The 16,011-nt window shown below is 38.0% G+C and overlaps 2 protein-coding genes across 3 annotated transcripts; one reads left to right on the forward strand and one right to left on the reverse strand.

Annotated features, from left to right (window-relative positions):
* Positions 1 to 130: 130 nt before the first annotated feature.
* LOC113761549 (serine/threonine-protein phosphatase PP1-like) lies at positions 131 to 7,808 on the reverse strand. 2 transcript variants are annotated; one of them, XM_027304596.1, is made up of 4 exons: positions 7,341 to 7,803; positions 4,822 to 5,381; positions 3,687 to 3,938; positions 131 to 453 (listed from the first exon to the last, which is right to left on the reverse strand). In XM_027304596.1, exons 1-4 carry the CDS (start codon positions 7,513 to 7,515, stop codon positions 433 to 435), a joined length of 1,008 nt encoding a protein of 335 aa, XP_027160397.1. In that variant the 5' UTR covers positions 7,516 to 7,803; the 3' UTR covers positions 131 to 432. The 2 variants fall into 2 exon arrangements, with proteins under 2 accessions (XP_027160397.1, XP_027160396.1); XM_027304595.1 differs by lacking the exon at positions 131 to 453 and having other exon boundaries at positions 3,654 to 3,938; positions 7,341 to 7,808.
* A 2,985-nt stretch (positions 7,809 to 10,793) lies between these two features.
* Positions 10,794 to 13,854, forward strand: LOC113755773 (leucine-rich repeat extensin-like protein 3). The gene is made up of 3 exons (XM_027299681.1): positions 10,794 to 11,136; positions 12,948 to 13,105; positions 13,582 to 13,854. Exons 1-3 carry the CDS (start codon positions 10,794 to 10,796, stop codon positions 13,852 to 13,854), a joined length of 774 nt encoding a protein of 257 aa, XP_027155482.1.
* Positions 13,855 to 16,011: the final 2,157 nt, after the last annotated feature.

The raw sequence follows: 16,011 nt of genomic DNA on the forward strand, positions 1-16,011 counted from the left end.
CAGGAGGTCAAATATTCAGTGCCTTGCGAAGCTGTTAGCAGGTAGGTAGAATGTAGGTACCGTTTTGTTTTTCCCCCTACCATAAGCAGATGACTCGGGGAATGCAACATTAGGAAGAAGCAGAACAAACTGTGACAAGAATCCCTGCGCTGTTATTGGTGGGCACATAATTTTGACACATATTTGATAGGTGCGTGGGAGTTACTGCAGTATACAGAGGAAAAGGATGAGAATACATCCTCGACAGCCAACATACACGGGGGAAAAAATTACTCTTGTATTCCTTGTGGGAGGATATAGTCTCAATTTTTACAATTTTGTCATGGTACAATGAAACAAAATGCATCTTCAATTTCTAGCAGATAGCCATCTTGCTGGGGTGACCATGCATGCAATTCAAAGTACTGCCACTTGATGATTTGGAACTGGAACTCAAATTGCACCAAGGAAAGGCTGCAAGCAAGTAGATTATCAAGAATGAGCAAAGTCCAAAAGTATGGTACAGCATGCTAGAACAGCCTGCAGCTACTGCATACAATCCAGGAAGGTTCAAATTCAACAGATTTTCATCTTAACATAACAGTACGTTCATATAGGTGAAGATTCTACTATTGTACACTCATAGCATATTCTACCGAAAAGCAGGACAGAAGAATATAAGAGAGAGAGAGAGAGAGTGTTCTAATCAAAGTACAATGTATTGAAATTGCCTAATTTATTTTGCTGCAAACAGTTTTTCTCTGAATTGTCAGATGAATCACACAACTAGGAAACGAGTTTTCTCCACAAATATAGATCCATTTGAATCCTAATATCTATGACTTATGCCGCACGTTACATTTCAATTCTGCTCATGAAAAGGGAGGCAACTGCTTATTAGGCAATATAATATCTCAAACTTCATGACAGCAAATGGGCAGCCTCCTTAGATACCATACAACTAACTGCAACAAGAACGTCTTTACTCTAATTCAGGCAACTTTTTTCCCCATTCGGGTCAAAGTAAGTACTTAATTGTTAACTCCAGAGCCATAAATCACAGGAACCACATGAATTTGGGAAACTGTAAAAGCCATTAAATACTTTTCGAGGTGCATCTTACCTCAGAGCAAGGAATGCACAGGGAAAATCTTGTCTGGGACCATATACAGAATACGAAAGGTATAATATAAAAAAAAAAATATCATTGTTGCATAACCTCATTTGTCTGCTTAGCAAAAAAAAAAAAAAACCACCTTTATAATGCATTAATGTCTTGTTTCATTACAATACACAATAGATGCCTAAAGACTAGCTACCACAGCACATTCATGCTCCCTATTGTGACTTTCAAATCCTAATAACACCATTTAGATGAGTCAAGACTGAGAACTGGAGACTTTTCTGCAATGATAACTTTAGAATAATCTAAGTATGGCACATTTATGCGGTCAAAAAATGTTTTCAAGCATCAAAACAATTTCAAATGAGTGTGACGGATTGTAACTATCTGACCTTTGCAGTATGCACCAGAATAATCTTTGATTTATTTTAGGGGGTAACCAACCACAGCTCACTATGGTGAACTCCAGTGTTTTGAGAGGTGTTAATAAGGCATGTCTTTGGGCTCGCCCCAGGCCAGGGCGCATGTGAACCGCCCTGGGGCAGTGGAAGGAGGCAGATGAGCTGTTGGGCATACGCCCCAACTGATGGGGCAAAGGCCTTAGTGTGCTGGGTGCCTTTTTTGTGCCTCCAAAGAAGAAGGCGTATGCCTTTTGATATTGTTCTGTAGTTCCTGTAATTCTTTTTTCTTTTTTAACTTTTAAACCAATTAAGGGATAAATATACATATTCCTCGTACGGCACACAACAGATTACAGAGAGCCTTGTCTGGTTTGATCTCTAAATTTTAATCCCCTCCAACAATCCCTAATTCCTCTTCATTCACTGCTCGATCCCTCTTGAATATATTTTCATCAAGTCAACCAAAGCCTCTTCACCCCAAATTTGCAGCACAGCCCCTTTATCACCACCACTGCTCGTCTTCTACTACTTCACAACCCGGGGACAAAATGAAGAAAGTCTATATTGCTTTTTTGCTCTCTTTTAATCTTCTGAATGAAAGTTTCTACTTCGCTTTTTTTTTGGGCAAAACTTGGATGACTAAAGGTATTACTGCTCTTAATGAATTGTGGGCCAATTGGTTATGCAGTGTCAACTGTAAAGAGAGAATTAAAAAGCTTCAAATCAGCTGCTTATATGGTGCTGAATTATAATCCACTATTGTTTGTGTATTTTAACTTTTTTGTTTAATATTCATTTACTCCTTTGGAAGACATTGTTTGGACTTACATATCATTTATTTGTATTATTTGAAGAAATTTTAATAATATTTTTTGGGTAGTTTTCATATTTTTCTAATATTAAAAAATCAAAATTTGTGGGGCTTACACCTCACACCTCAAGGCTTTTGCCTTGTCTGAGTGGGGACAATACACCTAGCCCAACACTGTTTCCTTTTAAAACACTGGTAAACTCAACCCACCAGAAAAATTGGAAGTCCAAACTAAGGGGGAGCTAATTCAGAGAACCTATGACTATGAGCCATAAACATCAGCTCAACAATCTTGAAACCATTCACCAGTCAGAGTGCTACAAAACTAATAAGAAGAAGCATTCTACTTTCAAAGATCTAAGACCATACTTATTACTGGGAAATCAGATGACTCGTGAACAAAATTTAGTTTAGACGACTTAAAATTGTAGGTGCAAACTAGAGGTGTCAAAATGGGTGATTTGGACAGGTTTGGATTGGGTAAAATGGGTAATGGGTATAAGTGAGTCAACCCATTTATACCCATCTAATTAAATGGGTATAAATGGATAAGTCAAAAAATGAATTGGGTAACCTAATTATCCATTTATAACCCATTTATTTTAACTTTTTGTAAATTCATTTTTGCAAACTAAGTTATCAATTTATACCATTCTTTGCACCCGTCATTGGTTTTAAATATTTATTTATAATGCTCAATAAACCTAATATCAATTTTTTTCCCATATGTACTCTATGTTGCAAAATTACATACTATTTAACAATTAAACAATAAGAATATAAAAATTTGAACTAAGTACTATAAAAGTTAACATAAAAACTTAATCCAAAAATTTTGAACCTCTAGCATTTTTTCGTATGTAAATTTAAAATTTCATTTTAAAATAAGAAAAGAGGCTAAAACTTGTCATAAATTGATAATGGTGAAAAATGAGCAAGTTAATGGGTGGGGGAAGAGAGGAGGTTTGGGGGAAGACAATTCTAAATGGGTTAATTGCGTTTGATGGGTTATCCAATAATACCCATTTATTAAATGAGTATTATTGGGTAACCCAATAATACCCATTTATTGGGTAACCCATTTATACCCATATGTAAAAATTTAACATACCCATACCCATTTATTTATGGGCGGGTATGGGTAAACTTAGTTAAATGGGTTTGTTTGACAGCTATAGTGCAAACCACCTAGAGTTTAAGAAGTTATTTCTGAAATAAATATGTATGTGGTAAATTCAAGCCTAATTTCACAAATAAGTGTGAAATCATATAGAGGAGTTGAGAGGTTGTAAAATCCTCTTTACTTAATTGCTATCTTTTGGCTGATGCCGTGGTGCAGTCAAGAAGGGGAAAAGTTTTCCATTTCAAATACCTTAGCTCCTGGTGTTCCAGGTTTAGTTGTGGTTGTACTGCCAAACGCGTTACTGGGCTTGGCTGATGTTGTACTCCCAAAATTGAATCTTGATTTCTTTTCCGCAGGTTTTAGTATTTGAAAGGAGCACATGAGAGTCTCATCTACACTCATCATGGCACCTGCATTGTCAAACTCTCCACAGTAATTAGGGGCTGAAAAAATGGTTACAAGCTGCCGGTTTGCAAAGAACTCATAACCATCTTCTACAACCTGCAAATGTTTTGAGAAAAGAAGAAAAGATCACCAATTTAGTCCTCCGACACGTGTCAGCCAAATAATGTCAAAGTTATCCATTATGTGCCCTTGCTGAGACAATGTTAGGCTTCATTGGGCTCAAATGCTACATATTTTCTCATCCTGCTTAAATAGAATGGCAAAGATGCACACAACTAACAAGTTACAACTATGGAGAGTGGGCAATACAACAAGGAAATCCTATGTTTCCATCACAAAACAGACAACAAATTCCAGATGCTTTTACAAGAAAATGAGGTCATAGCATTCAATAATGGCCAAATTGAAGTACAAATGTGGTAAGGTGGCATTCGAAGAGAACACAAAGAAGAAAGAAAATGTCTAGTTTGTACTCAGATCATAAACCATGGCAAAGTTTCCATCTTCAATGTAGCAATGGCGTGTCACACATGTATATTATTCTGAACATTTTCATAAATATCATACATAATGAAATCACTTTTTGCAATTCTTTTAAACTGTTTACTGGCTTCCATTTTGTTGGGGGGGGGGGGGGGGGGGGGAAGGTGGGGAATATATGAATGTGAATAGTATAAAGGAAAGTATTAGTCAGATTAACTTCAAAATCATCTTCTTTTTCAATATATAATGCTTATGGGGCTATTGAACCAGCTCATGAGAGATGAACTGCATTGCCTCCAGTCTCTACCTTCTCAAACACTAGCTTAGATATGCTAAAAACAAACAAAGCATGAAAATTAGCTTCTGTAGAAATCACATCCTCTCCAAGCAAGAAATGGAAACAAACACAAAGTTATAAGTGCTACTGTCCAAGGGAGATTAACAGAGAAAAAAGGTATATATGTGAATTCCAATAAATCAGCATAACAGTTCAAACCTGGTGAGCACGGCAAACAAGATCTAAATCTTGCTTTTCCAAAAACTCTGTCACCTTATCAGTGCCAAAAGTGTATGAAACTCCCCGGTCATTCATCCCCCATCCTTGAACATCATTACTGGGATCTGACCAGAGAAGATCGCATAGCAAGCCTGCATCTGGTACATCAGTTGGTCGTTGCAAGTTCCTTATCTGATCCAAATTTTGAAGATCAGGAGAAAGGCCTCCATGCATGCAGAGAATCTTCTCATCAATCAGGGCTGCCACTGGTAGACAGTTAAAACATTCTGAGAAAACCCTCCATATTTTAACATTAAATCTTCTTTTGCATTCATCATAAAACCCATATATACGGTTTATAGAAGCACACTCGTGGTTTCCTCTTAACAAGAAAAAGTTTTCTGGATATTTTATCTTGTAAGCAAGTAGCAGGCATATCGTCTCCAGACTTTGCTTGCCACGATCTACATAATCACCCAAAAACAAGTAATTTGCTTCCGGAGGCAAGCCACCATATTCAAAAAGCCTCAAGAGATCAGAATATTGACCATGAATATCACCTAAATGCCAACAAGAAAATCAGAATCAGAAAGATATTCCTCAAGAAAAAACCAGGTCCAATATATCACACGGATATCAGTGGCAAACTATACTTGCATTGCAAGTCATAGAATTCTCATCCTACATCAAATTTAAACTTAGCAATCATAGCCACATCAGTATATCTCTGGGGCATAGGAAGATCATAGCCATAATGGATGAGCACCAGACAACAAGCTAAGGAAATAAAAGCAAATTTTACCAAGCATATACAGCAAAGTAGTAGTTAGTTACACTCATAATGTCACATTCCCTTCTTCCTATGCGCTAACAGTTGCTACTTGCCTTGCAAAGCTATGCAAACAAAGGAAACATGAACAAGTTCATTTCTATGTCTCAATCCACAATAACTGGTCTTCAATGAAAGTGTAATACGATGATGATAAACAAAAGAAAAGATTATCCCAAATTTGTTAAAACCACAAAATTGTAACTCTAAGGCTTGAAAACAAGTGCTGATGCTTCCACACGAAAACTTAACAACTATATGCAGCATATCTAATTTGAGATCTGAGAACTTGGTACAGCCAAACATACTTGACCCAGGGAGATGGATTCATGTTGTTCTGACATGCATATCCAATTGACACAGAGACACTAATTAATGTCTCAAGGACTGCTTATTGTCAGAATTTAATGCTAATAACTCTAAATATACAAACACTGTGAGGGTTGTTTGTAGCAATGGGCATGGGGACAAAGCAGAAAATATGCTGCATAGTGAACTAATAAGATTTATAGCATTTTATATTTGCACATTTTGATGGTAATCTCATATATTTTTAACAGTAAATCCTTTATAAAGTCTACCGCAGCCATAAAACAGTAGTATGTACTTCTTAATTCATTTAACAATGCCAACAATGTGCCCATAAGACAAGGAGCGGCAGCTTCTTGGCCTTCAGGAAAGTCCATGCAAGTATGTTGGTGTCACCTACAACTTATGATTAATTCCCATTGACCGAGTAGTGAGCAAGGTGAACTTGGCTTCAGCTTACCCCAATAAAATTTTCAAGACAGAACTCATGCTGATATATATCAAACCAATTTGCGTGGGCACAAAAATGTAGCAAATAAAAGGTTCCTTTAGGAGCTATGCAATGGCCAGGTGATGGTAAAGATTTGAGGTGCCAAAGAAAAATATTTGAACAGTCATCCCTCATGAGCAGAATCAAACCAACAGTAAACTTGGCTTCATCACATCACTTCAACACATAATCTTATACAAATTTTGAATCCTGATGCAAGAAATAACATAAATTCCTCTTCTTGCTCATAAGATGGATGGCAAATTATTTACTTTGCACTCTAAGGCAATGTATCAAGCTCCACTTCACCAGACGCTCATACAGCACGCAAAGAAAAGTTAAAAGTTCTCAAAACCAGTAAACAAGGATGCACCCTCCCTGTCAGTAACTAGCTAGAGCACAAGCAGCACCGCAAAAATTTTAACAGTAAAGTACAATAACTAGCATCACCAAGTCCCACACTGCATCCATGTTTCTTAATCTTTTCCGGTTAATTGGTTATAAAGATCCAAGACAAACAGAACAGACATGAAATGCAAGGAACAACAACCCAAATTTGTCACAAAGCTAAACGCAAAAAAACAAATTTATCCTCCCAATCCCCCCCCCCCCCCCAACAACTTCCCTCCACCGAAAAAAAAAAAAAAACTGAACAACCCTAACCTAAATTCTTCAACCAGAAGATAGAATTCGGGATACCTTTGAAGGATTTTATAACAAACACCTTATTCATGGCCCAGAAAGTCAACCCAACAGACATGAAAAAATGCAAATGAAAGACAAAGAAGCAAGTCAAATACAAAGTGGGATGCAATCAAAATAATCGAAAGGGTCCATAAAAGAGGATAACCAAACCAGAGAAAGTGAAAGAGGGAAAAAAGGAATTGATACCACAAATCTTAATGGGTGCTTCAAGCTCTAAAAGATTAGGCTGTTGCAAGAAAATATCTTTGGAAACCAGACACAACTGTTTGATCTCGGCCTCAGAGAGCTGCACCTGCTTCCCTGGCCTTCCTCTGACTTCCAGCAGCCTCCTTATTATATCATCTAATAGCTTTTCATCCATTTTTTCTTTCAACAAATTCTCAACCTTCTTTGTTCTCTCTTTCAATTTTCTCTATATTTACATGAAAGCTGTTCTTATTTTAGTGGTGGGGGAGTGAAGAAAGAATCTGGAAAGTGGGTTGTTGATGATGGGTTTTGAGGTCTGTTTGCGAATATTGGATTACGGAGGAGTGAGGGAAACCAATTAAGGTGATTTAACTGATTTGTGGGTCGCGTTGGACTCCAGTGAAGGAGAGGATGTTTCTGGGTTGTCGTTTTGTGTTGGTAGGATCTGTCGTTTTGGTGAAATTTTCGAAATACATATTCTTTGCTTTTTGAAGTAGATTTTCAATGCTCAGAGTTTAGAAAGTTTCCTCGGAAACGGTTGGGCGACAGGAATCTAGAAAGGAAGGGCGAATTCTGGATGGAACAAATATCTGATGAGTCGTTCCGGTTTATCAATGGGCTATAACCGAAGAGGCCCATAGGCTAAGGTGCACTGGGCTGCTGTATAACTTTCGATCTTGTGTTGTGGGTTGGGAGTCCGTAGGACACTTGCGAAATCCTAAATCAAATGGTTCATTCCAATTATGTCTCCAAAGTCCCGAACATTTAAAATCCAATTCAGCATTTAAATTTAATAAATTAAAATCTTAATACGTTCAAACGTGTTTGATAATTAAAAATTAAAAATTTAAATTAATTAAATGACACTGAATTTTCTAGTCAAAAGTTGCTTAAAAAATAAGTGATAAGTTATTCACTTATCATTGAATGTGGTATACACTCAAATGTATAATCCAATTCAGCATTTAAATTTAATGAATTCAGATCTTAATATGTTCAAACGTGTTTGATAATTAAAAATTGAACATCTAAATTAATTAAATGACACTGAACTTTTTAGTCAAAAGTTGCTATAAAAAATAAGCTTATCACTGAATGTGATATACACTCAAATGTATTTGATTTAATACTTAATAATTCAATAACTTAATGGATTCAGACTTCAGATTTCAATTTAATCAAACGCACCCTAACTAAATGATCCTGAAATTTGATATCGCTCATCGCTCTATTGTTCTTGTTCTGAAATCTCTCATGAATTAAAAAGTTAATATTAATCAATAATCATGATAAATATATTAACTTAATCATCATCATCATCATCATCATCATGAGGTCTTGATTTACCATCAAAATCTTTCCTTTCTCGATATTCCGTGTAAGTCTTAAAGTAAAGTATCCCTGGACAAAAATGATTTGTTTTATATAAAGTTTAGAGTCTCTCTTCAACTTGTTTATCACAAAGAAAATAATTGATATCTACCGTCAAAGATTTATATGCTTTTTGCGTCAAATTGTGTTTAGCATGGATTGGCAGATTTCTGGAAACGCGTGAGTCCATGTTGCAATGGGTACTAAGTAAATATTAAACTCGGGTGTACAAAAAAGTATAAAAATTCTAATAAATTTTAACGTGTTATCCAATGAAATCACACAACACGTTCCCTCAATCTGGCCTTCATCCAATGGAGATCCAGAATAATTATACCTAAAAGTTTTTCAATTAAATTCGATCATGATTGAGTCAGATTAATACCAACCTATTCCGTTCTGGGTAAGATGGTATAACTGCAAATGTGTTTTGGTTCTACTGTTTAGTTTAAAAACTTTGACTCTTGTGCTGCTGTAGTACAGTTGAGTTAGCCCAAGCGTGAGCTTACTCATTTTCTATTTGGTTGAAAAATAAGAGAGAGAGAGAGAGAGAGAGAGAGAGAGAGAGAGAGACTCTGACTTTGACGTCGACTCTGAGTAAACCAGTTGTAGTGTGCCAAAAAAAAGCTTGAAAACATACGGTATATTCTTTCCTTCTTCTCCAACAGCCAGCAGCCGTGGTTGGCATGGTAACTAGTGGATGAAAAACTACCGTCCGCATTGGAAAAGTTTCTGCCTGCGATGAAAGCAGTTTATTGCCATTTGATCAGTTTCTTGTTGATTCAAGAAATACTGTTGCTGCTTCAACTCCGGTATGTAGCTAATGGCATGGAAGCAAGACCAGCGCCCTTCTCTCCCTTGGCTTATGCTTCGTATGGCCGTCTGTCTCATGGCGGATTAAAGGTGGATCAGGAAGAACCAGTTAGGATATTGAGAGTTCTTCCCAGACCGCCACCTCCAAAGCTCAATGTCCCTTCTCACTGGGGCGTCGCACCAAGCAGTCTTTCTCCACCACCGCCAACACCGTCATTGCAACCAGCTGCACCGCCAGGCCCACCACCACCGTCGTGAATTCGTCATACCATAACGTTTGGCACGCTTGGCAAATTCATCAGATCATGTTTGTGTCCATGTCTTAGCTGGAATCCAAATTTAATCACCTTGTATTAAATGATCCTCTCGTTTTATATATATATTTTAATGAGCTTCTAATTTGTGTTATTGCTTTTTCTGTTTCTGTGGATTTTGGACTTTCCCTCATCAATGTTATTCCTCATAGAAAAAATTTGGGCCAAGAATCAGGATCTGTGTAGTGTTGCATCATTTCTGACTAGCTAAACAAAAATAAGCGGAATGGTAATGGCAGTTAGTATAACATACAAAGGACATATATATATATATATGTGCAAATTTATGCGATAGAGTAACACAGTAACACGACACACCAGTTGACGATTGTTGGTTAGCTCCACTTGCCCGGAGTAGTTGTTCAAATATTTATTAATAATCCACCTGCCCCGCGTAGCTCTCATCTCAGCTTTCATGTACGCAGGCTCTACCAAATTTTCCGTCCCTGTTCTTAAATACCACTCTTCTCTTACCAAAAAGAATTCGAATGCATGCATGTGGGCGCCATATCATTTATTGATCACGAATAACTTGACACAGTGTCAAATAGTAGTAGTAACTAATTGACATCCTTCTACTTGGCTTGCGGATGCAGCACTAAATTTCTTGCATATAAACTTGATTATAATTGGAAGGGAGGGTTGAGATCAAGCGTCAAATGGTAACAATTGCTCTACTCATGAAAGAGAAAATGAATGCGGATGAGTACTAGATCTCGTAAATTCAGTCCAACCCCCATTTAGGCATTTACTGCTACATACAGAATAGTAGTTTCTTTTTTGTCCCCTGACCATCTGCACTCCGAGCATGCATTTATCCACAGGGCGACCAGTCCAATGCGGTTCCGAATTCCCAATCTTTTCTCCTAGCTAAAATGGTGAATCCTGTCTGGCTCTGGACCGCAAGCTCGCATTGCAAATGAGACGGAAAACTTGTCTCCAAAAGGTTCGAGCTATGAAAGCAATTTATTCGTCCTGGCTTGTTTTGCTGTTGATCCCTTGTCTGATGTTGCTTCAACAACTTGGGCATAAGGCCTCTTTTGCCATGGCAACAAGACACCAAGCCTTATCAGCTTTGACTACTCCTATGGGTGCAGCAGCTTCTTCCCATCGTGCCCATCTGTCCTACGAATTGCAGGCAGTGCCAAAGAGGATAATGAGAGGGCTTCACAGGCCCCGGACCCAGCCCCCACCTCCAAATATCAATCACCCTACTCATTTTCGCCGTTCCATGCCATATCCACCTCTAGAACCACCACCACCACCACCATCATTTGCACCACCGCCACCACCTCCTGGTCCAGGCTGTCCAGCTACGGGATGATGAATAATGTGTGGGATGCTTGTATAATTGTGTCTGGTAAGAAATGTACATGCGTGTTTGAACTTTGAAAAGATGTACTACTACTATCAGAGATTTTAAATTTTAGACTACCTATTCAGATACTTTGTCATCTTCTAGTATTTCCATTTTCGTGAATTTTCCTTTTATTCTGGGAACGATTTTCAAATTCATAAATACTCAAATCTTTTGTCGCCTGTAAGTTGTGTCCACTCATCGACCGTCGTCAGTCAACTGTGATTTACCACCATTAGGTTCACTTTCATAAGATCTTTCTATTTCCAGCCAATTCATGCTGGGATATTAATCAGAGTAGTAGGAGTAAAATGTTACTTTTAACCCATGGCAGCGATCTTGACTTTTACATAGGTGGAGGGAGATTTTATCTTAGGAGGGGTGGAAGGCCATTTTACCCTTTTCAGACACCCAAAGAAAAATGGTACTTTAACTTCTCATGCACCCACTTTCTTTATTATTCCGTAATTTTGATGAAATGTGAGAAACTGATCCGATCCCACGAGAGAGTACGTGAGATTTAGTTCTTCAATTTTACATGAAAAGTTAAAAATAGAGAATTAACTAAGTTCTCATGCACTCTCTACTGTTAGTCTGACTGGTTCGTAACCTAATAGTTTTTAGCAGGTCTCGTGATTGATTTTCATATACAGCTTCATTATATATTTTTGGGATAAAATTTTACACAACTTTAGAAAATTAGTCTGTTAAAAAGGCCGAGATACCTTGAGTGAAAAAAAAAACCAAGCACACACACCGTGAACATTCTTTAGCGTTTTACGTGTCACATTGTTGAGACTTGAAATGAGAATAGATTTGAGATTCCTATGCATATGGATTGGCTGGAGGTCCAATCCGATGTTGACCTTAGTTCCACATCTGTTCCTATCAAAATTGGCGTAGCTGAATTTGACTTCGAGGTAAAGGTTCTTAATCTTACCACCTGTCCACCACCACCAACCCAATATTAAATCAGCAGACTGTAATTTTTTTTTTGTTTGGTAATAGTTCCACTGTATAAAATGCTACAGGACTCAGGATAGCTATCTAATTAGAAGTTAGAAGAACAGGTTCAAAAATGAAGATCACACTTGTGTCTTCGATAACTTTCCATCCTTTTGATCTATGAACTGGCTATGCTACAGGGCTCCCCCGTGGCCGCGGTGTCTATAAGAGATCCACCTCCGCCGCCATCAAACCCCAAAGCCCGGTAATCCTAGTCGTCCTTTTATACCTGCTCATCACTCGCAGGCACCGCCGCCACCACATTTTTCTTAGTTACTTACAGCTATGTGTGTGAAAAGATTATTCATTTTTTTGTGAATGCCTTTGTCATACTATCATTGGTGGCTTCACAATTGTACTTCACAAAATGTAAATGAATTAAACAAAATATTTTGTTTGGAGTTTGGACCATTAAGGTATTAACCATCCCCGCAAATGGTCCAGAACACGTACAGCATGCGAATTTAATGTTGCACCCGTGGAAGTATGAACCCATTAATTGGTTAGTTAATTGGATGTTGACGCTGGAGAAAAAAAATAGAGTGATTCTTGGCCTTCCTACAGCCTTCTTCAAGACTCCCAACCAACCAAAAATCATCAGCTAAAATCTTGGTTGACAAGCTTGATCATGAAGTGAATCCTTGATCTTTTCCTTCTTGAAATATTGTTCAACTTGCTGTTTTCGGACAGGTTCAAGATGAAGACAGCTGATACTAGTATGTCTCATGATCATGTACGACGTGGCAGGCTTAGACAGTGGATACACAGGCATTGCTTCTGCAATTGCCGGGGCAATATTACCTCCTCAAGTAGGTGTTTCGGCTATGCCTAGTAGAGCTCCATCACCACCCCCCAAGAGCCGTGATCCTACTCATCCTTTCATATCTTCTAATTGCCCACCACCGGTACTGCCACCTTGCTAGTTGCCAGAGCTTTGAGCTATCTATCTTGAAATCTCAACCTTCACCTCTGCCATATCAAATTCTCGACCTTTCAGTTTCACTACCTAATTACCATTTGTCGTCTTCTTCTACATGTCAAAGTCTGAGCAGTTGTAACATTACCATTATCTCTACTTAGTACTTGCATTATGTGTTGAATGCGTCAGAGTTTCCTAGCGGCTTCCCACCTACCATGTCAGACGAATTAGAATAGTATTTATCAATGCTAACCGCTTTACTGGTCTGGCAACCAACCGACATATGATACGAGGCAACGCTTTCTTCTTCGGACTCACAGAACTAGGATTGATATCCTTTTCCTGATCATTAGTAGCTTTTTCGCTTCAATATTCAAGGGTGTGTTTTCTCCACCCATGAGAAAAGTTCATCATTATTTGCTTAGCTTGCTTTTGATCCATGAAATCCTGCTGATTCAACAGGGATGTGTGAACAAAGCCTATGTCGCCTTGGCAGCAGCAAGAGTTTTAGAAGAACCCTTCTCGGCTTTGGCTTTTGATGCACGGCCTTCTTTTTCCCACGATGCTCTGTCTCACTATGATTTCAGGGCAGCACTGCGAGGGCGAACTAGGAGACCTAGGCTTTCTCCACCATCTCCAGTTATCAATACCCCTATTCATTTCAAGAGTCCACCACCTCCATCTCATCCACCGCCGTCGCCGCCACTAGCACCGGCACCGCCGCCACCATGTTAAATTGTTTATGTATGTTTGGAACAGTCAGAAATATATATGTATCCAGAAGTGCACCCATGTATTGCTTCAAACAAATCATCGGGCTCTTATTAGTGCTTTGATCTCCCTGTGTCTTTCTTAATTCCCAATAAAAATTGAAACACTGGCTCCTAGTGTTAATAATTATCACTTCAATCTGTGTATCGTTGCAGTATTTACATTAGTTAATTATATGATATTCCTTTTTTCAAGTTTTGTGGTGGATTCTGCCCTGTCATTTCTGAGGAAAAATTGCGTGACATATTCCTGTTTATGTATTTTATTTTTCCTTTTCCTCCTCATTGAAGTGATTTTTGTTTTATTTTTCCCTTAGACTAATGGACTAGGCCTTGTTATTAGTATTCTAAAGGGATTTCGTCAAATAATTGGAAAAAGGCTTATTGATGAAAAGTCAAAAACTCAAAAGCATACATTAACATTTAATAAAATTTAAGATTTTGATAGTAATCTCGCAAATGGGCTTGGGCTGATATGGGGACATTGGGTCCTTTTTTCGTTCATGGTGTGGGTGGACTGAGGGGATGCAGAGTGATGTACCATCTCCGCAGTATTCAATTTCCATTTTGATACCCTATTTTATCAAATGAGCACATCTAAAACTTTAACACATGCCAGTGTCCACTAGAACACCGGAAAATGAAATTAAAAGATTTTGTAACTTGAAAATGTAGTAATAACTCGGCATGAACAAACCCAATATCTCGTCGACCAAAGAATTAATGGGAGCTAAAAAAAAAAAAGGGATATTGACAATTAGATGCTATACCACCCATAGAAGCCGGCAATAACTATAATTTTGTTCCATTGGTTATATATCTATGCAAATTGATAAAAAGATGACCTGCGAAATATCTTGAGTGGATCTTCCTCCCACCTAGAAACAATTTGGGTCCATCTGATTCTTTTTTTTTCTGACACAGGGGTATTCGGGCCTTTGGTCGACTAATCCCCGCGATCCGAGAGGAGAGACCCATTCCCTTCGAACGCGTTACTCCCGAGACTCGAACCGTGGTCGCCATATCCTAAAGAGAATCAACGAAACCACTCGAGCTACCTTGGGTTGAGCGGGTCCATCTGATTCCACCCCCCTTCCCACATTTTCTTACTTTCTAACCTATGTGGATCTTTAGATTGGAACTATACGTGATTTTTAGCATACAATTCAATTTTAGATAATATTTGAATTCAAAGAAGCAAGCGTTTACTGTTACAGGTAGGTATTCTTGCACTTTACCTCTAAATTATGCTCACTAATTTAGTCCTGCACCTGCTAAAACTTTTTACTTGTGCAACGATTCTTAATATACATTAATTGTCATCTGATAAAAGAAGGGGTGGGGAGAATCATAGATGAAAGTGCCTTAACTAGCATGCCAGATGCTATAGCCAACCCATTGCCGGTGACGCTCAAGTCTCAAGTCTTAACTGTTAAACCACAATGTATTTTCTCATACAGCCAATGCGGGATGTTCTGTCAAGTGTCAATAGTTTCCCTAGTCCATCGATGGAAGGAAAGCGTACAATCGCTCCATTGAATATTCATGAAGGAAGACACGATTCAACGAAGCCCTCCAATATTGGTTCGAGTCTTGCATTCATAACTCTCCAATTTTGTCTCAGAGTGAACATCGAGTCTAATGGATCAACTAGAAGGAACAAATTAAGATGCAGCAGAAGCAAGAATTCTTAAATCAAAACTTTCAAAAATAGAAGCGGTCATGTTTCAACCCTGCAAAATAAATTAGAATAGAAAGGGCTAAAAGGAACCATCAATCTTAAGTATTTGAAGTAAACTGCAATCTGGAGAGTCTTTTAGAAGTACTTCTTTTAATGAAACGTTAAGTCTTTTTTTTTTTTTTCCTTTTTTTTAAGAGAAGAGTAAATTTGAAAGAGTCTTTTGATGCGCAATTTTCCTTTGCAACGACGTTGAATTTTACTGGCTTAACATATTGATATTCAGACTTAGAAATTTATGTGTAGGGGAGGCATTTATCAGTTAACTATGTAGGATACCACTCAGATTGTGCCTAGGAGTTGTGAATTTTCGTTATTTTAATAGCAGGGGAGAGGTTGGATTTAAGAAATTAGGAGGGGATAGAAATTGTGATCTAAGTTAAG

The sequence above is a fragment of the Coffea eugenioides genome, chromosome 2 (assembly GCF_003713205.1).
Source record: "Coffea eugenioides isolate CCC68of chromosome 2, Ceug_1.0, whole genome shotgun sequence".
NCBI lineage: Eukaryota > Viridiplantae > Streptophyta > Magnoliopsida > Gentianales > Rubiaceae > Coffea > Coffea eugenioides.